Raw genomic sequence first — 17,968 nt, 5'->3', positions numbered from 1 at the left:
GATATCCAAACCACAACCCAGCCTTCTGCTGTAAAAATAATATTCATGTAAGACCACGCATGCACGATCTCATGCTGAAAAATACTGGGTGTACACTGGAGCCTCGTTCTGACGGCGCCCAGTTTGAAGTAACTGACCGTCTGATCGGTACCTTGACAAAAATAGTTTCCATCCATCCATCCATTTTCTTCCACTTATCTGAGGTCGGGTCGGGAAGCGCAGACTTCCCTCTCCCCAGCCACTTCATCCAGCTCTTCCGGGGGGATCCGGAGGTGTTCACAGGCCAGCTGGGAGACATCGTCTCCAGCGTGTCCTGTCCTGGGTCGTCACCGGAGTCTCCGCCTGGTGGGATGTGCCCGGAACACCTCACCAGGGAGGCGCCCAGGAGCCATCCTATTCAGATGCCCGAGACACCTCCTCTGGCTCCCCTCAATGCGGAGGAGCAGTGGCTCGACTCTGAGTCCCTGCCAGATGACCAAGCTTCTCACCCTATCTCTAAGGGAAAGCCCGGACACCCTGCGGAGGAAACTCATTTCGGCTGCTTGTATCTGGGATTTTGTTCTTTTGGTCATGAACCAGCATCTCGTGACCACAGGTGAGGGTAGGATCGTAGATCAACCGTTAAATTGAGAGCTTCGCTTTTCAGCTTTGCTCCTTCTTCACCACAACGGACAGATACAAAGTCTGCATCACTCCAGACGCTGCACTGATCCGCCTGTCAATCTCCCGTTCCATTCTTCCCTCACTCGTGAACAAGACCCCAGGATACTTAAACCCAGAGAGGGCGCTCTACGCTTTTCCAACTAAGGACCATGGTCTCAGATTTGGAGGTGCTGATTTTCATCCCAACCGCTGCACACTTGGCTGCGAACCGCTCCAGTGGGAGTTGGAGATCACAGCTTGATGAAGCCAACAGAACCACATCGTCTGCAAAAAGCAGAGAAGCAATACTGAGGCCACCAAACCGTACCCTCTCTACCCCTCCGCTGCGTCACGAAATTATGTCCATAAAAGTTATGAAAAGAATCGGTGACAAAGGGCAGCCTTGGCGGAGTCCAAACCTCACCAGAAATGAATCTGACATACTGCCGGCTATGCGAACCAAACTCTGACACCGGTCGTACAGGGACTGAAAACCCCAAGTTCAGTACCCCATACTCCCGAAGAACCCCCACACACGACTCCCCGAAGGACATGTTCGAACGCCTTCTCCAAGTCCACAAAACACATGCAGACTGGTTGGACAAACTCCCATGCACCCTTGAGGACCCTGCCGAGGGTGTAGATTTGGTCCAGCCAGGACGGAAACCACACTGCTCCTCCTGAATCCAAGATTCGACTTCCCGACGGACCCTCCTCTCCGGCACCCCTGAATAGACCTTACTAAGGGAGGCTAAGGAGTGTGATCCGCCTTTAGTTGAAACCCACCCTCTGGTCCCCCTTCTTAAAAGGAGGGACCACCACCCCATTTTGCCAATCCAGAGGTCATTGTCCCCGATGTCCACGCGATGTTGGAGATTCTAGATATTTGAACACAAGTAACATTACAACAGTTATTTGTAGATTGACACGCATGTTAGTGAACTGGTGTATGGAGTTGCTTAGCCGGCACATCGAGGAAAGGTGAGACCCCCCCCCCCCCCCCCCACCACCACCAAAGGCATTGAGAATCTAGAACCGACTGGAACCGATGGGTGTTGATCAGCTGACAGCTCCGCCCCTCTCTACACTCGAGCGCCCTAGGCATGCGGCCACAAGTCCAATGACAGGACCACAAAGTCGATCATTGAACTGCGGCCTTGGGTGTCCTGGTGCCAAGTGACGCCACATGGTGTTTGTTATGGACAATCCGTGATGAGCACAGAAGCCCAATAACAGAACACTGCTCAAGTTCTGATTGGGGGGGGGGGGGGGGGGGGGGGGGGGGGGGGTGATTCCTCCCAAATACGCCCTTCCATGTCTCACTGTCATTGCCCACCTATGTGGATTCAAGTCCCCCAGCAGAACGATGGATTCCCCAGCAGGAGCGCTCTCCAGCACCCCCTCAGAGGACCCCAAAAAGGGTGGGTGGGTCAACTGCTGTTTGGTGCACAGGGACAAACAACAGTCAGGACCCGTCCCCCCAACCAAAGGCAGAGGGTGGCTGCCCTCTTGTCCACCGGGGTGAACCCCAACGTACAGGTGCCGAGCCGGGGGGGGCAATAAGTATACCAACACCTCTCGCCGCCTCTCACCGTGGGCAACTCCAGAGTGGAAGAGAGTCCAACCCCTCTCGAGATGACTGGTACCAGAGCCCAAGCCGCGAGTAGAGAGGAGCCTGACTATATCTGTTCGGAACTTCTGGATCTCACACACCAGCGCGGGCTCCTTTCCTGCCAGAGAGGTGACGTTGCACATCCCTAGAGCCAGCTTCTGTCGCCGGGGATCAGATCGCCCAGGTCCCTGCCTTCAGCCACCTCCTTGCTCACACTGCACCCGACCCCTATGGGCCTTCCCACAGGCGGTGAGCCCATGGGAAGGGGGACCCACGTTACCCTTTTGGGCCCCATGGGTGCAGGCCCGGCCACCAGGCACTCTCCTTTGAACCCCACCTCCAGGCCTAACTCCAGAGGGGGGCCTCGGTGACCCACGTCCTGGCAAGGGAAAATTGAGTCCATTGTTTGTCGTCATCATCAGGGTGTCTTTGAGCCTTGATTTCTCTGGTCCCTCACCTCGGACCGGACCTAAAGCCCCAGACAACTTAGCTCCTAGAATTACTGTTTAGATGTTTCTTCAATCTGATTTCATACATAAATCGGAATAGACATTAGTCTCAATCAGTAAACTATGCTAATGAAGTAGCAAAGTCATAATTACACTAAATATTCAAATGAAAAATGTTTCTAGGCCTTAAATGTAAACTAATCAAATAAAAAATGTATCCAAAAAAGTTACTTGTGTTGTTCAAAGGGGCACAAATTCGCAATCTAGTTTGGGCCCCATTAGTAACCCCAAACATCAGAGTTCGAGACCATCGTAAACACGACCCCGTGTTCAGAGAAAGCACAGGTATAGAGTCCAGTTTAAAATATTCTAACGGTAGTAGAGCCTTGGCAAGACAAGTCGGTACAATGCCATGGAAAATAAGCTCAAATGTTGGTATCTTGCTTGAAGTCATTAACTAAAACTGTTTCGAATTTACAACAATTCTAAAATGAAACCAACGAGTCAAAGGCAGTTTGTTTTATTTTTTGGGTATTTCTCTTTATATCATCAGGTCCTTGATCCATGGTGATAAGAAAGCTGGCTTCACAGTATTTTGGGCTGATGATGGTCTGGATACCGGACCAATCCTGCTGCAGCGGGAGTGTGTTGTTGAACCCAATGACACTGTGGATACCCTCTACAACCGTTTCCTCTTTCCAGAAGGCATCAAGGCAATGGTAACCATTAAAAGGTCATCGTGGTCATTCTGTTCCCGCTGTCATGTTGACAAAAGCCTGATTCAGGACCGAGGTCCGCCATTTGAAGCTACCCGCCCTATAAAAGATTTATTGCTTACATGAGTTCCATCCGGGTACTCTACTACTGTTTGGCTAATTGAAGGCTCTAAATTGTCCATAGGTGTGATTGGGAAATGTCGTTTGTTTAAATGTACCCTACTATCGATTGGCTACCAGTCCAGGGTGTACCTCGCCTCCTGCCCAAAGTCAGCTAGGATAAGTTCCAGCTGACCCCGAACCCTAATAAATACAAGCGGCATAGAAAATGCAAATTCAAAACTGGCATTATCTCAGGGCACTTGCATGGAACTAGAACTAAAACCGCACTCCTCGCACTTTAAAAAAATAACAACAACTGAACCACACATGAGCAAGCATTAGGCAACAGAACCAAGTAAAACGTAAGAGAGCCGTCATTTCCCATTACCCCCCTATCTCTACCGCAGGTCCATCACGTGACGGGATGGTTTTGATCTCATATCCCTAATTACCTGTCAATGGTTGCCTTTGTTCTTTAGTGCCTAGTCAGGGAGGGGCATTGCAGGCGAGGGGCACGTAATTGTGGGTTCATAGACACCCATCGCGTCATAGAATAATATGTTCCAACCCACTTCTGTCCTGTCGCCATGGGCAACTGTACACTTTTGGATCTTGTGAAGGATGTCCCAACTCGTGAAACATATGAAGCTCTCACAGCAGGTTTTGACCGTTCTTCTGACTTGGTCTTGAGGAGGAGGCCTCCCCTGACGTTTCTTCACTGTAGGAGTTTTGCTCTCCCATCGGCAACGTATTTCATCACCTGAATGTCAAAGTCCGAACTCTCCCCTCCAACTGAGTCAAAAGTATGTATTAGTACCGTGAAAGTATGCAGAAATCTATACCGCTGTAAATAAACTGCTATGCAATGTGTCATTCATTTGATCGAGCAGTCATCATTCAGTAACTCCAACCATATGCATCCTGTGTGATATTTCTCAATTCAAAAAAGAAATACTGTACTGACAATTAGCGAGAGACTCTTTCACTTGCGAAATTGCAGCTCGATAGCATTGAAATTCTATTTCTTATCACAAAGCGCAGATGGATATATATATATATATATTTGAACAATCCCAATTCCAATGAAGTTGGAACGTTGTGTTAAACATAAATCAAAACAGAATAGAATGATTTGCAAATCATGTTCGACCTAGATTTAATCGAATACACTACAAAGACAAGATATTTCATGTTCAAACTGATAAACTTGATTGTTTTAAGCAAATAATCATTAACTTAGAATTTTAAGGCTGCAAGACGTTCCAAAAAAGCTGGGACAGCTGGCAAAAAAGACTGAGAAAGTGCATGCAAATGCGCATCAAATACCTGTTTGGAACATCCCACAGGTGAGCAGGCTCATTGGGGACAGGTGGGTGCCACGATTGGGTAGAAAAGGAACTTCCATGAATTGCTCAGTTATTCACAAGCAAAGATGGGGGGAGGGTCACCTCTTTGCGAACAAGTGCGTGAGAAAATAGTCCAACAGTTTAAGGCCAATGTTCCTCAACGGACAATTGCAAGGAATTTAGGGATTTCATCATCTACGGTCCATAATATCAATATAAGGCTCAGAGAATCTGGAGAAATCACTGCATGTAAGCGGCAAGGCCGAAAACCAACGTTAAATGCCCGTGACCTTCGATCCCTCAGGCATGGGTAACTTACAAACCTGGGAAGGCACCATTAATGCTGAAAGGTACATACAGGTTTTGGAGAAACATATGCTGCCATCCAAGCAACGTCTTTTTCACGGACGCCCCTGCTTATTTCAGCAAGACAATGCCAAAGCACATTCTGCACGTGTTGGAACAACGTGGCTTCGTAGTAAAAGAGTGCGGATACTAGACTGGCCTGCCTGCAGTCCAGACCTGTCTCCCATTGAAAATGTGTGGCACATTATGAAACGTAAAATACGATAACGGAGACCCGGGACTGTTGAACAGCTGAAGCTGTCCATCAAGCAAGAATGGGAAAGAATTCCACCGCCAAAGCTTCAACAATTCGTGTCCTCAGTTCCCAAACGTTTATTGAATGTTGTTCAAAGAAAAGGTGATGTAACACAGTGGTGAACATGAGCCTGTCCCAGCTGTCCCAGGGAACGTGTTGGAGCCATCAAATTCTAAGTTAATGATTAGTTTCTAAAACAATCAAGTTGATCAGTTTGAACATGAAATATCTTGTCTTTGTAGTGTATTCAATTAAATATAGGTTGAACATCCATCCATTTTCTGAGCCGGTTCTCCTCACAGGGTGAACATGATTTACAAATCATGTTGTATTTATTGTCGTTCTTCCGCCATTTTTGGAGTCCTATGAGAGTTGAATCTGTTGAACACAATCACAGGGCACATATTCACACCTATGGGCAATTTAGAGTCTTCAATTAACCTCCCACGCATGTTTTGGGGATGTTGGAGGAAAGCGGAGTGCCTGGAGAAAACCCACGCAGGCACGGGGAGAACATGCAAACTCTACACACGAGTGCGCTTTTCTCTTTGTGTTACCATTGTCATTGACTGGTGTGCTGTCCAGGGTAGACCCAGGTTAACTGTGATTGACTACAGTCCGTTTTCTAATTTAGGTTGAGTCGGTGCAGCTTGTTGCTGATGGAAAGGCCCCACGAATTCCACAGCCAGAGGAGGGCGCAAGTTATGAAGGCATTCAGAAGAAATCCAACGCAAAGGTGAGATCATCTCAATCTGGAATGCAAACTGTGAACACAATACCTCCCTGAAGGCTTCACAAACATTTGGAGTTAATGTTCCCCATGAGAAATAATTGGAATACAGTAATCCCTCGTTTATCGCGGGGGTTACGTCCTGGACCACCCCCCGCAATAGGTGAATACTGAAGAAATTAGTTATTTGATAATGTATATCTCACTATAGGGTCGAGTAATCAAGGGGGCGTGTCTTGAGGCTTGCTTCACTCTATTGATTATTTTTAACATTGCGGCTTTGCAGAAGCATTTCACAACTCCTACGTGTTCATTGACACATTAGCCGGCTTCCCGAAGATCTTGGAAGTAACGATGTTATGGGTTGTGCGGAGTCTTCGAGGCGTGTGTTGAGTAATGAAGGGGGCGTGTCTTGAGGCTGGCTTCATTTGGGGCCGGCCGGGGCAGCGGAAATGATGACATCCGAAGCTTCGCTGCCCGGCAGTACCACGTGACCGCTTCAGGAAGTGGTTCAGAATTTGGCGCGGTGTGTGTGACACTTTGACACAGCAATATAGACCCTGGTCTTCCAGTCACATGACGTCCCTAGCTTTCAATCACTTACGTGGGGTGTCTGTGGACAAATAGCAATACAATAATAACTTGTTTTATGACCAGTATGAACAATTATTTGTGTCCTTTCGACGCAAAAAAAAAAAAAGATAAAAAACATGTTTTTGATAACATAACATGCATACCTGTGCATGGATTTCAGGATGACTGGACTGAAGTTGTTTCTTCCAGTTGGACATGTTTCTAAACACGCATTCTTGTGTACTTGCGGCCGTAGATGTATAGTTAGTTATTTTATGAATTTTATTTGATGAATATATTTTACGTTGACCATGCCTATGATGAACATTTTTTGTCAACAAAACTAATACTGATCAAATGCATTTGGCCACATAAACAAAATAAAAACATTTTGATGGATTACCCTGTTTTTGCATTCAACGTAGTACATGAGCAACATATCTGTCACGTATGGAGAGGAAGTTGGACCCAAGAGCAGGCGGAGACAGATAGATATGATGAACAGTTTATTGAGGAAAGGTAATGGATGTGGTCCTGGGTGCGTTGGCAGGCGGTGGCGTGGACAGGTGGCAGGCAGTGGAGAGGACAGGCGGCTGGCTTGGTGGCAGGAATGACGTGGATCAGTACCACAGGGGAACACTGAGAATGAGGAGAGACGTAGGAGTCGCAAAAGCGCCCTCCAGGCTCCAATAGAGGTACTGCAGAGCAGTTCATGACAGTACCCCCGTCTCAATGGACGCCTCCCTCCCGCATAGAAGTCGTGGAAAAAGGAGTGATCGAAGATGAGCTTCCGGGAAATCCAAGTACGCTCCTCAGGCCCATACCCTTCCCAGTCGACCAGGTACTGGAACCCCCTCGCCCTTGGCCTCACGTTGAGGATACGCGACACCGTGAAGGCGGGATGGCCTCCAATAATCTGGGGGGCAAAGTGGGTTAATCAACGACAGACTTAATCAACGAGACGTGAAATGTGGGTTCAAGTTTCAAGGACTGTGGAAGTTTCAATTGCACAGAAGATGGATTGATAATTTTGGTAATGGGGAAAGGACCGATGAAACGCGAAGTGAGTTTACAGGACACTGTTTGAAGTGGGAAGGTCGTGGGAAGAGAGCCAGACGGATTGACCCACCTTGTATTCGGGCGCCAGGGAGCGATGACGGTCCGCGAGCTGCTTGTTGCATGCCGCGGACCGAGTCAACGCCGCCCGGACGTCCTTCCACACCGCCTGGACTCGCTGGAGGTGATCCTGTACGGTTGGAACGGCCACCGCCTGCTCCTGTACTTGGAATAGTGGTGGTTGGAAACCGTAGCAAGCCATGAATGGGGACATACCGGTAGAGGAGCTGGTGAGGGAGTTGTGAGCGTATTCGATCCATGGGAGGAAGGAACTCCATTGGGGATTGGTTAGCCCGCTCCATCTGGCCATTGGCCTGTGGATGATACCCCGAGGATAAGATGGCTGCTGCGCCCACCTACTTGCAGAATTCCTTCCAGAGCTGAGAGAGGACAGCTCCAGCTCCGGAGTCTGAGGCGTCAACCTCCACCACAAACTGGAGGGATGGGTCAGGGTGGCGCAGAATGGGAGCATTGGTGAACAGTGATTTGAGTTTACTGAATTCTTGGGAGGCTGCCGGGGTCCACTCAAAGGGGGAGCTGGTGGATGTTAACCTGGTGAGGGGCATGGCGACCTTGCTGTAGTTGCGGATAAATCTGCGGTAGAAGTTGGCAAATCCGACGAAGCGTTGCAGTTCTTTCCGGGTTGTGGGGATGGGCCAGTCGGTGATGGCTTGGATCTTGGCGGGGTCCGGTTGCAATTGTCCTTTTGCAATGATGTAGCCAAGGAAATGTACTGAGGAGAGGTGGAATTCGCATTTTTCTGGTTTGACGTATAGACGGTTCTCGAGGAGCCGCTGGAGGACTTGGCGTACATGGGTGCAGTGTTCTTCGGGGGAGTGGGAAAAAGTGAGGATGTCATTGAGGTACACACACACAAACCGGTTTAACATGTTACGGAGGATGTCATTTATGAATGTTTGGAAAACTGCAGGGACGTTAGTTAAACCGAACGGCATGACCAGATAGTGTCCAGGTGTCCGAGAGGGGTATTGAAGGCGGTCTTCCATTCGGATACGGATGAGGTGGTAGACGTTACAGAGGTCCAATTTGGTGAAAGTTTGAGCTTCGCAGAGGGGTTCAAAGGACGGGTTGATAGGGGGTAGCGGTGACTTGTTTTTTATAGTGATGTCGTTGAGTCCTCGGAAGTCGATGCATGGGCGGAGAGTGGCGTCTTTTTGCACGCTGGCTGCTCATTGGTCATTTCCCGAAGATTCAGAAGTGAGTGACAGATACTATTGTAACGCGACAGCAGTTCTGTTTCCGCTCCCTGCCGAGGCTCACGAAGGCAGCCGAGCTCAAAGAAAGAATCCTTTCATAAACCGATTCAGTTCAGTCGTTCACGAAAAAAAGATTTGTTCTTTTCAACGAAGCGTTTGCGAACGAATGAACACTAAAACATACAGTAAGTTGAGGTGAACGAATGGAATTATTTATTACTTACTCTTTTAGAATAATCCAATTCTTTAGTGCACCTGAATCTCATTGTATGTCTTGTACAATGACAAAGCATCTTGAATGCTCATATAAACACAAATTAGACCTGTATGATCGCATCACATCTGCGTGGGTTTTCTCTGGGTACTCCGGTTTCTTCCACATTCCAAAAACATTCACAGTAAGTCAGTTGAAGACTCCGAATTGCCCATAGGTGTGAATGTGAATGGTTGTTTGTTTATATGTGCCCTGCGATTGGCTGGTGGACCAGTTCAGTGTGTACCCCACCTCTCGCCCAGTCAGCTGGGATAAGCTCCAGCACACCCGCAATCCTAGTGAGGATAGGCGGTAAGGAAAATGGATCGATGATCACAATTATTGGTATCATCATGATATTACTAAAATAAATGTAAACTAAGCAAAAAATGGATTGTAAAAGAACAAACATTTTCATAAACTCCACAATCCTACGTCTCGAAATTATAAACAGCAGTTGATAGTAGTGACAAATAATGCTTATTCAGATGAAAGTTTTCATTGCTGACATAATTAGCCTTACAATATTGAAATTGTGCATGTTGATTTAAAAGCACTTTTGTCTCCATCAGATCAATCTGGCTCAGCCAGCTGAGGCAATCCACAACTGGATACGTGGCCATGACAAAATCCCTGGTGCCTGGACTGTGATTGAAGGCAAGGTGCGTTTCTTCAAACACATGAAATCACACACAGTTATGAGATGGACACTATATGCTACAAGTAGAATACAAGCGCTACATAAAATATGCATTCTGTAATGAAACGTCTGTTAATACGGTGACAGCGAATCCCCAGATTTTACTTTTCTGTAAACCCAACATGGCGTCACTATATCGGAACTCAGTGATGCCTAAATTTGAAAACAGTCCATTCCATGACACGAGATGGCAATACAAATGAAACCTGGAAGGGCCCGGTTGGGAGGAAAGCTCTTATCGGGGGATCAGAACTCGTGCGGTGTTCTGTTTTTGGACTTCTGTGCTCATCACGTTTTGTCCATAACAAACACCATGGTCAAATATCAGGGTGTCTACCTGCGCACTTAGCACTCAGACATCCTCGGCAGCACTTCGATGAACGACTTTGGACACCAGCAGCTGAAGAAGGAGTCCTATTGAGCCTTTTTGGAGAACGACTTCCAAATGACTTCAAGGAAATTCTGGTCTGCCGTCCGGCATATCAGGAAAGGGAAGCAGTGCACCATCACCACTGCGTCTAGTCATGATGGGTCGCTGCTGACCATAACTTGGGACGCTGTGAGTTGGTGTGAGGAATGAGGAAGCAGAGCCAGGAGACTGTGAGGTGGACTCTTCTCTGTGGCTCCTCTTTAGTAGTGCCCAGGCCTGACTCATGTCTGTCTACAGCTGACATCAGCAACTGAAAGTGGGCAATGGGGGTGGAATCCGGGGAAAATGGATCCACTAAATGTTCCGAACCTGCCGGTGAAGCAGGCTTACCCTCGAACAGGGGAACATCACTGCCCCTGTCTCCTGAACGAAGCAACCATTCTGCCCCAAGAGGGAACTACCAATCTATAAACCACCTTGCCCACCTGCTTGAGCACCCTACACGGTCCGTTCCAGTGATTGTCCAATTTGGGGCATCGTCCCTTCTTTCGCTTGTGTGTGTACACCCAAACCAGCTCACCTGGCTTTAAGTGCTGCCCCTTGTCCTGCACATCATAGTTCCTCTTCTGCCACAGACCAGCCTTTTTTCACTGGTGTCGGGTGAACACATGCATTGTCTCGAGTTGATCCTACAATTTCTGGGTGTACTCCAGTCCAGGCGGATCCTCTGAGCTGTCTGGTGGTCTCCCAAACACCAGATCACTTGGCGTCTGCATCTCCCGGCCCAGCATCAACAGAGCAGGAGTGCAGCTTGTGGGAAATTTGGACAGCTGACTAGTAGGCCGTCAGCACCAAGTAAAATGTCATGCTGGTGAATGGTGGTGAGGATGGCGAGCTGCTGCTGCATGGTGCAGTAGAACCGCTCCAACAAAACCCTCACTCTGAGGTAGCAAAAGCATGGTGTGTGTCTTTTGCAAGCCCAACTGTTCACACAGTGCAGCGGAAACCATGGACTCAAAATTCATGTGTGAATAAAGTCAGCAGTCCAAAACTAGCTAAACATGCCCTCTAAAAGCATGTCCCCCTCCGTCTCTGCCTGTTCTTCCTCTCCGGCCATTAAGTAAAATAGTCCATTGTGCATAGCACATACAATACCTGTTTCCTCTGTCCGTGACGGGGGAAAGGACCCATTATGTCCACAGCGACCCTGTCCATGGGTGCCTCAATCCCCTGCTGCTGAAGTGGTACATGCGACCGGTCTTTCCATACAGGTGTGCACTTTTTCTCGCGGATTTTAATTTGCTAGTTCACACACTTTACGAGGGAAGTTGCGTACGCATCTTTTCTGACCCCTTTTAACACAACTTTGGTAAGGGAGGCCCCAGAGTTGAAGAGGCCAAGGGAAGTTTACGTTAGCATTTGTTTTATCATGGCTGGCCATCCATCCTCAAATCTTAATGCTGTACTTGTGAAAACTCAAAACGGGTGCGGCGATGACGTAGCTCATAACTTAAGAGCGACTCACCGCCACCACGCGCACACGGACGGATGTATTTAACTCAGAAACGGTGATTTAGTATTGATTTCCGAGTCTCACATTCAATCACATTCATTATTCTTTTTATTTGAAATATTTGAGCTCAGGAGTTCAAAACATTTATTGTCATTATTATTTTGCAATAAAAGAAAGTAAAGAAGTACTGAAAAAGCAAAGCTTGTTTTGATTCCTGGATATCAAATGAACAAGTCCATAATTAGTTCAACATTTCTTTACCCAGTTGGTTACCCTATATGGTTCATCAATGTTGCAAGGGTCAGTCCCACCTGGCCAACCATTGGACATTGAAGGAGCATCCAGACAGAGCCTGGTGACAAAAAATGGGCTTGTGCTACATGGAACTGATGGAAAAGTTGTGAGTATCACTGTCTTACAGAAGTAGTGGGCTACGTTCACACTGCAGTGCATGATGCCCAATTTAGAATTTTTTTATTTTTAAGATTTTGTCTTTTCTTTAAATGCAGCACTATTGGGGGCACAAGCCAGTGCAAACTGTAGGCCGGTCCCAAGCCCAGATAAATGCGTCAGGAAGGGCATCCGGCTTAAAACTTTGCCAAACAAATATGAGCGTTCATTCAAAGAATTCCATACCGGCTCGGTCGTGGCCCGTGTTAACGACGTCCGCTACCGGCGCCGTTAACCTGCAGGGCGCCGTTGGAAATTCAGCGACTGTGGGTCGAAGAGGTGGAAAGCGGGTTGTTTGGCAGAAAGAGAAGAGGAAAGCACAGAGCCAAGAACTGAATGTGGGGACTTTGAATGTTGGGACTATGACAGGAAAATCTCAGGAGTTGGTTGACATGATGATTAGGAGAAAGGTTGATATATTGTGTGTCCAGGAGACCAGGTGGAAAGGCAGTAAGGCTAGAAGTTTAGGGGCAGGGTTGAAATTATTTGACCACGGTGTAGATGGGAAGAGAAATGGAGTCGGGGTTATTTTAAAAGAAGAGTTGGCTAAGAATGTCTTGGAGGTGAAAAGAGTATCAGATCGAGTGATGAGGCTGAAATTTGAAATTGAGGGTGTTATTTGTAATGTGATTAGTGGCTATGCCCCACAGGTAGGATGTGACCTAGAGGTGAAAGAGAAATTCTGGAAGGAGCTAGACGAAGTAGTTCTGAGCACCCCGGACAGAGAGAGAGTCGTAATTGGTGCAGATTGTCATGGACATGTTGGTGAAGGAAATAGGGGTGATGAAGAAGTGATGGGTAAGTACTGCATCCAGGAAAGGAACTTGGAGGGACAGATGGTGGTAGACTTTGCAACAAGGAGGCAAATGGCTGTAGTGAACACTTTTTTCCAGAAGAGGCACGAACATAGGGTGACCTACAAGAGCGGAGGTAGAAGCACGCAGGTGGATTACATCTTGTGCAGACGATGTCATCTGAAGGAGGTTACCAACTGTAAGGTTGTGGTAGGGGAGAGTGTGGCTAGACAGCATCGGATGGTGGCGTGTAAGATGACTCTGGTGGTGGGGAGGAAGAGTGGGAAGACAAAGGCAGAGCAGAGAAACCATGTGGCGGAAGCTGAGACAGGACGAGTGTTGTGCGGCTTTTCGGGAAGAGGTGAGACAGGCTCTCGGTGGACGGGAGGAGCTTCCAGAAGACTGGACCACTGCAGCCAAGGTGATCAGGGAGGCAGGCAGGAGAGTACTGGCAGGAAATGAGAGAAGGAGACTTGGTGGTGGAACCTCAAAGTACAGGAAATCATACAAGGAAAAAGGTTAGCTAAGAAGAAGTGGAATGAAGATTAGCCGAAGTAAAACAGAATATATGTGCATGAATGAGAGGGGTGGTGGGGGAAGAATGAGGCTACAGAGAGAAGAGATGGCAAAGGTAGAGGACTTTAAATACTTGGGGTCAACCGTCCAGAGCAATGGTGAGTGTGGTCAGGAAGTGAAGAAACGGGTCCAAGCAGGTTGGAACGGGTGGAGGAAGGTGTCAGGTGTGTTATGTGACAGAAGAGTCTCTGCTAGGATGAAGGGCAAAGTTTATAAAACAGTGGTGAGGCCAGCCATGATGGACGGATTAGAGACAGTGGCACTGAAGAGAAAACAGGAAGCAGAGCAAATGAAGATGTTGAGGTTCGCTCTCGGAGTAACCAGGTTGGATAAAATTAGAAATGAGCTCATCAGAGGGAGAGCTGAGGTTCGATGTTTTGGAGACAAAGTTCGAGAGAGCAGACTTGGATGGTTTGGACACGTCCAGAGGAGAGAGAGTGAGCATATTGGTAGAAGGGTGATGAGGATGGAGCTGCCTGGCAAGAGAGCGAGAGGAAGACCAAAGAGAAGGTTGATGGATGTCGTGAGGGAAGACATGATGGCAGTTGCCGTTCGAGAGGAGGATGCAGGAGATAGGCTCTCATGGAAAAGGATGACGCGCTGTGGCGACCCCTAACGGGACAACCCCAAAGGAAAAGAAGAGCTTCAGGGCCATCGTATGGCCAGTATAGGATGGATGAGCGCGACGTGAGCGTTCATTTGCACTCGCATCAGATACATATCTGATTTATATCCACATATGAACCAGGCCTGGGTCGGATAGGAAACTATCGGAATTGTACTGTAGATATTAACGTGAAAAAAATCAGAACATGTCACCCTGGGCAAAAAAGAAATCGGAATTGACCTGCAGTGTGAACGTAGCCTAGTCCTTAACCACACATTACGGAGTCTGGCTTTCATACCTCTGAATTCAATCGGACTTTATTTTTGCTGGTTGAGACAGCTACAGTATTTCTTGATATTTATTTTTTTAATCTTTATTTATCCAGCTAAGTCCATTGGGAACAGATTCTGACTGTACTTGCAATCTTGAATGCACGCTTCTCTGTTTTTCTTCAATCTAGGTTCTGGTGAAGAATCTGCAATTTGATGATGGAAAAATGATACCGGCTTCAAAGTACTTTTCCAGTGGTGAAACTCACAGCGTGGAATTAACTGACAATGAGAAAGAAATAGTGAAGGAGATGAGGGCAAGTTGTCGATTTTTTGGGGAAACCAATATTGCACGCGTGGTCTTTGTCCACCAATTCATTCATTGCGTTTTAAATCTGAATTAGGTTGCATTTTTTAAAAATGATTATTACAGTATATCTGGAAGGGCATTCTCAGCAACATCCCAGCAATTGAGGACACCACAGACTTTTTCAAGTCTGGAGCTGCTTCCATGGATGTGGTCAGGTAAGGAGACCAGAGCAGCAAGATCAACTGTCACGTTTACAACCACAAATGTACACACGTGGACTTATAAAGAATACAGAATTTCACAATACATGGGTTAAAAAAAACAAATTTGGGACTGACAACAATCAGAGAAGGTTTTGGCGAAAAGAGTTGAACTTGGCCATGAACACCGCAACACCTCCCAAAAGTCGATATGATCAAAAAGGCCGAATCAGTTATTAGGAAGAATAACCGATCAGAACAAACCTCACAGAAAAATTGTCCATTATAATTCCATTCAAAAAGTTAAACTTTCATAGATTATAGATTCACGGCCCACAATTGAAACAATTTCAAGTATATATTTGTTTATTTTTACATAACTTGGGCTTCCGGCTCATAAACCCACAAAATCAGGGATTCAAAACATTTGAATACTGTGAAGAAATTGTCATTTACTTCTCAGTTTTTGTGGGAAAAAAAAGAAAGAAATTAGGGTCGCATTAAATCAACAAAATATGGTACTTTGAAAACAATATGTGAATCTTCAATGCTTGGTTGGGAATCCCTTTGCTTGAATTACTGCCTGGATGCGCCGTGGCACTGAGGCAATCGGCCTGTGGCATTGCCTGGGAGTTATGGAAGCTCAGATTTCCTTGATGCTCGCCGTCAGTTCTTCTTTGTTTTGGGGTCTGGTGCCCCCCCCCCCCCCCCCCCCCCCCCTCACTTTCCTCTTGATAATACCCCATAGATTCCCAATAGGGTTTAGATCCGGCGAGTTGGCTGGCCAGTCAAGCACTGTGATGGCATGGGCATCAAACCAGGTTTTGGTGCTTCTGGTGGTATGGGCATGGGCCAGGTCCTGCTGGAAGATTAACTCTGCATCTCCATACAGATCCTCGAAAACATTCTGGTAGACTGTTCTGGTGACCTTTGATTTCAGAAAACCAACACCTACACTGAACATTGCACCCGAAATCATGACTGATATTTCACACTGGACCTTAAGCAGCTTGGGTTCTGTTCTTCACCAGTCTGCCTCCAAACCCTTGGACCTTGATTCCCGGATGAAAGGCACACTTTACTTTCATCGGAAAAGAGGACCTTGGACCACTGGCCAATACTCCAGTCCTTCGTCTCCTCGGCCAAGTTGAGACGCTTCCTACGTTGGCTCAGGCTCAGAAGTGGCTTGACCCGAGGAACCCGACAGCTGGTCTCCCGGGTGCATCTTTATTTTGAAGCCGTGACTCCCGCCTCATTGCACTCTTTCTGGACCTCCTTAGCTATGAACATTTGTGGCTTCCCCATCCTATGGAGGGTATCAATGATGGTCTTCTGACCAGTTGTTAAGTCTGCAGTCTTCCCCATATTGAACCCAACTGAGACAATTGAACCAAACTGAAGCAATTTAATGACACCTGGGGAAACCTGTGCAGGTGCTTTGTGTTTAGTAGATAATTAGTGTGTGACACCCAGTTTAAAATATTTATGACCTGCAAAATTTGGGTAGATTTCTTCACAGTATTTAACTTTTTTTGAATTTTTGATTTCATGGGTTTTATGAGCTGGAAGTCCAAATTATGTAAAAATAAACAAATAAATACTTGAAATTGTTGAAATTGTGGGCCCTGAATCTATAATCTATGAAAATCTATGAACCTCGGCAACCTCGGCACTCTAGTCTCTTGGTGCCTGTGACCCAGTGGGGAGTCAGGGTAGTTGATTTCCTAATATTTTTCTTGAGAAGGGAGATGGGGTGTGCTAGTATGCCTGACGGCCATTTTGTTCTCGGTTTGGAGTTCTGTCTTTTTGGGGAGTCGCCGATATTCGTTACAAGCCGGCGGAGTCCATCAACAGACTGCTCGACACAAAATACCTCAGAAGAAAAGCCCAACACCAGAGGACGTCGAGGAAATTAATCACTCCGTGGACTTTTAGAGTGGACTAAATGGGGCAGGATATTAGAACTGTTGCCCCAGCAGAACCCCCTAAGCTCCACCCACCCCCAAGCAATGACGACCACATATTGCAGATGCCAGTAACATCCACGGAGTACGTGGCTACCATATATACTCAGCGTAGAGCTCACTGCATGTCTGGCTGTACTTTTTTACGCATTATAATCCACAAATTCGGATTATCTGGTTGATTTAAAATGGTGAAATAATTTACCCTTGAATGAGCACAAAATAACTTGAGACTGATATTAAGCAGTGGTATATTTGTCCAGGTTGGTGGAGGAGGTAAAGCAGCGGGCTGGTGTGCTCCTGCAGAATGAGGACATTTACATGGCAACCACCTTCCAGGACTTCATCCAGATGTTTGTTCGTAAAATGAGAGGAGAAGAACAGGAGGAGGACCTGGTCATTGACCACGTAAGTCAATCTATTTTCTTACAATTTTAGAGTAGAGTTGGCGATTATCTGAGTCAATAGTAATAATAATAACTTGATGAGATTATGGAGGCACGGTGAATGACAGGTTAGAGCGTCTGCCTCACAGTTCTGAGGTCCGGGGTTCAATCCCCGGCACCGCCTGTGTGGAGTTTGCATGTTCTCCACGTGCCTGCGTGGCTTTTCTCCGGGCACTCCGGTTTCCTCCCACATCCCAAAAACATGCTCGGTAGGTTAATTGACAACTCGAAATTGCCCGTAGGTGTGAATGTGAGTGCAAATGGTTGTTTGTTTGTATGTGCCCTGCGATTGGCTGGCAACCAGTTCAGGGTGTACCCCGCCTCCTGCCCGATGATAGCTGGGATAGGCTCCAGCACGCCCGCGACCCGAGTGAGAAGAAGCAGCTCAGAAAATGGATGGATGGATGGATGG

At 47.1% G+C, this 17,968-nt stretch overlaps 1 protein-coding gene across 2 annotated transcripts in view; it reads left to right on the top strand.

Moving 5' to 3' along the window:
* Positions 1–17,608, top strand: part of LOC133473714 (mitochondrial 10-formyltetrahydrofolate dehydrogenase-like) — a 29,504-nt gene extending 11,896 nt beyond the window's left edge. The window contains exons 3-9 of one of the 2 annotated variants that reach the window (XM_061765337.1): positions 3,257–3,422; positions 6,103–6,204; positions 9,930–10,019; positions 12,206–12,340; positions 14,828–14,953; positions 15,070–15,161; positions 17,374–17,608. In XM_061765337.1, the coding sequence (XP_061621321.1) occupies positions 3,257–3,422; positions 6,103–6,204; positions 9,930–10,019; positions 12,206–12,340; positions 14,828–14,953; positions 15,070–15,161; positions 17,374–17,548 (886 nt within the window). In that variant the 3' untranslated portion in view covers positions 17,549–17,608. The remainder of the gene's footprint in view (positions 1–3,256; positions 3,423–6,102; positions 6,205–9,929; positions 10,020–12,205; positions 12,341–14,827; positions 14,954–15,069; positions 15,162–17,373) is intronic. The other variant, XM_061765336.1, reaches the window with a different exon arrangement.
* The last annotated feature ends 360 nt before the right edge of the window (positions 17,609–17,968 follow it).

The sequence above is a fragment of the Phyllopteryx taeniolatus genome, unplaced genomic scaffold (genome assembly GCF_024500385.1).
Source record: "Phyllopteryx taeniolatus isolate TA_2022b unplaced genomic scaffold, UOR_Ptae_1.2 contig_36, whole genome shotgun sequence".
NCBI classification, from domain to species: Eukaryota; Metazoa; Chordata; class Actinopteri; order Syngnathiformes; family Syngnathidae; genus Phyllopteryx; species Phyllopteryx taeniolatus.
This window is presented reverse-complemented; position numbering and strand designations above follow the sequence as displayed.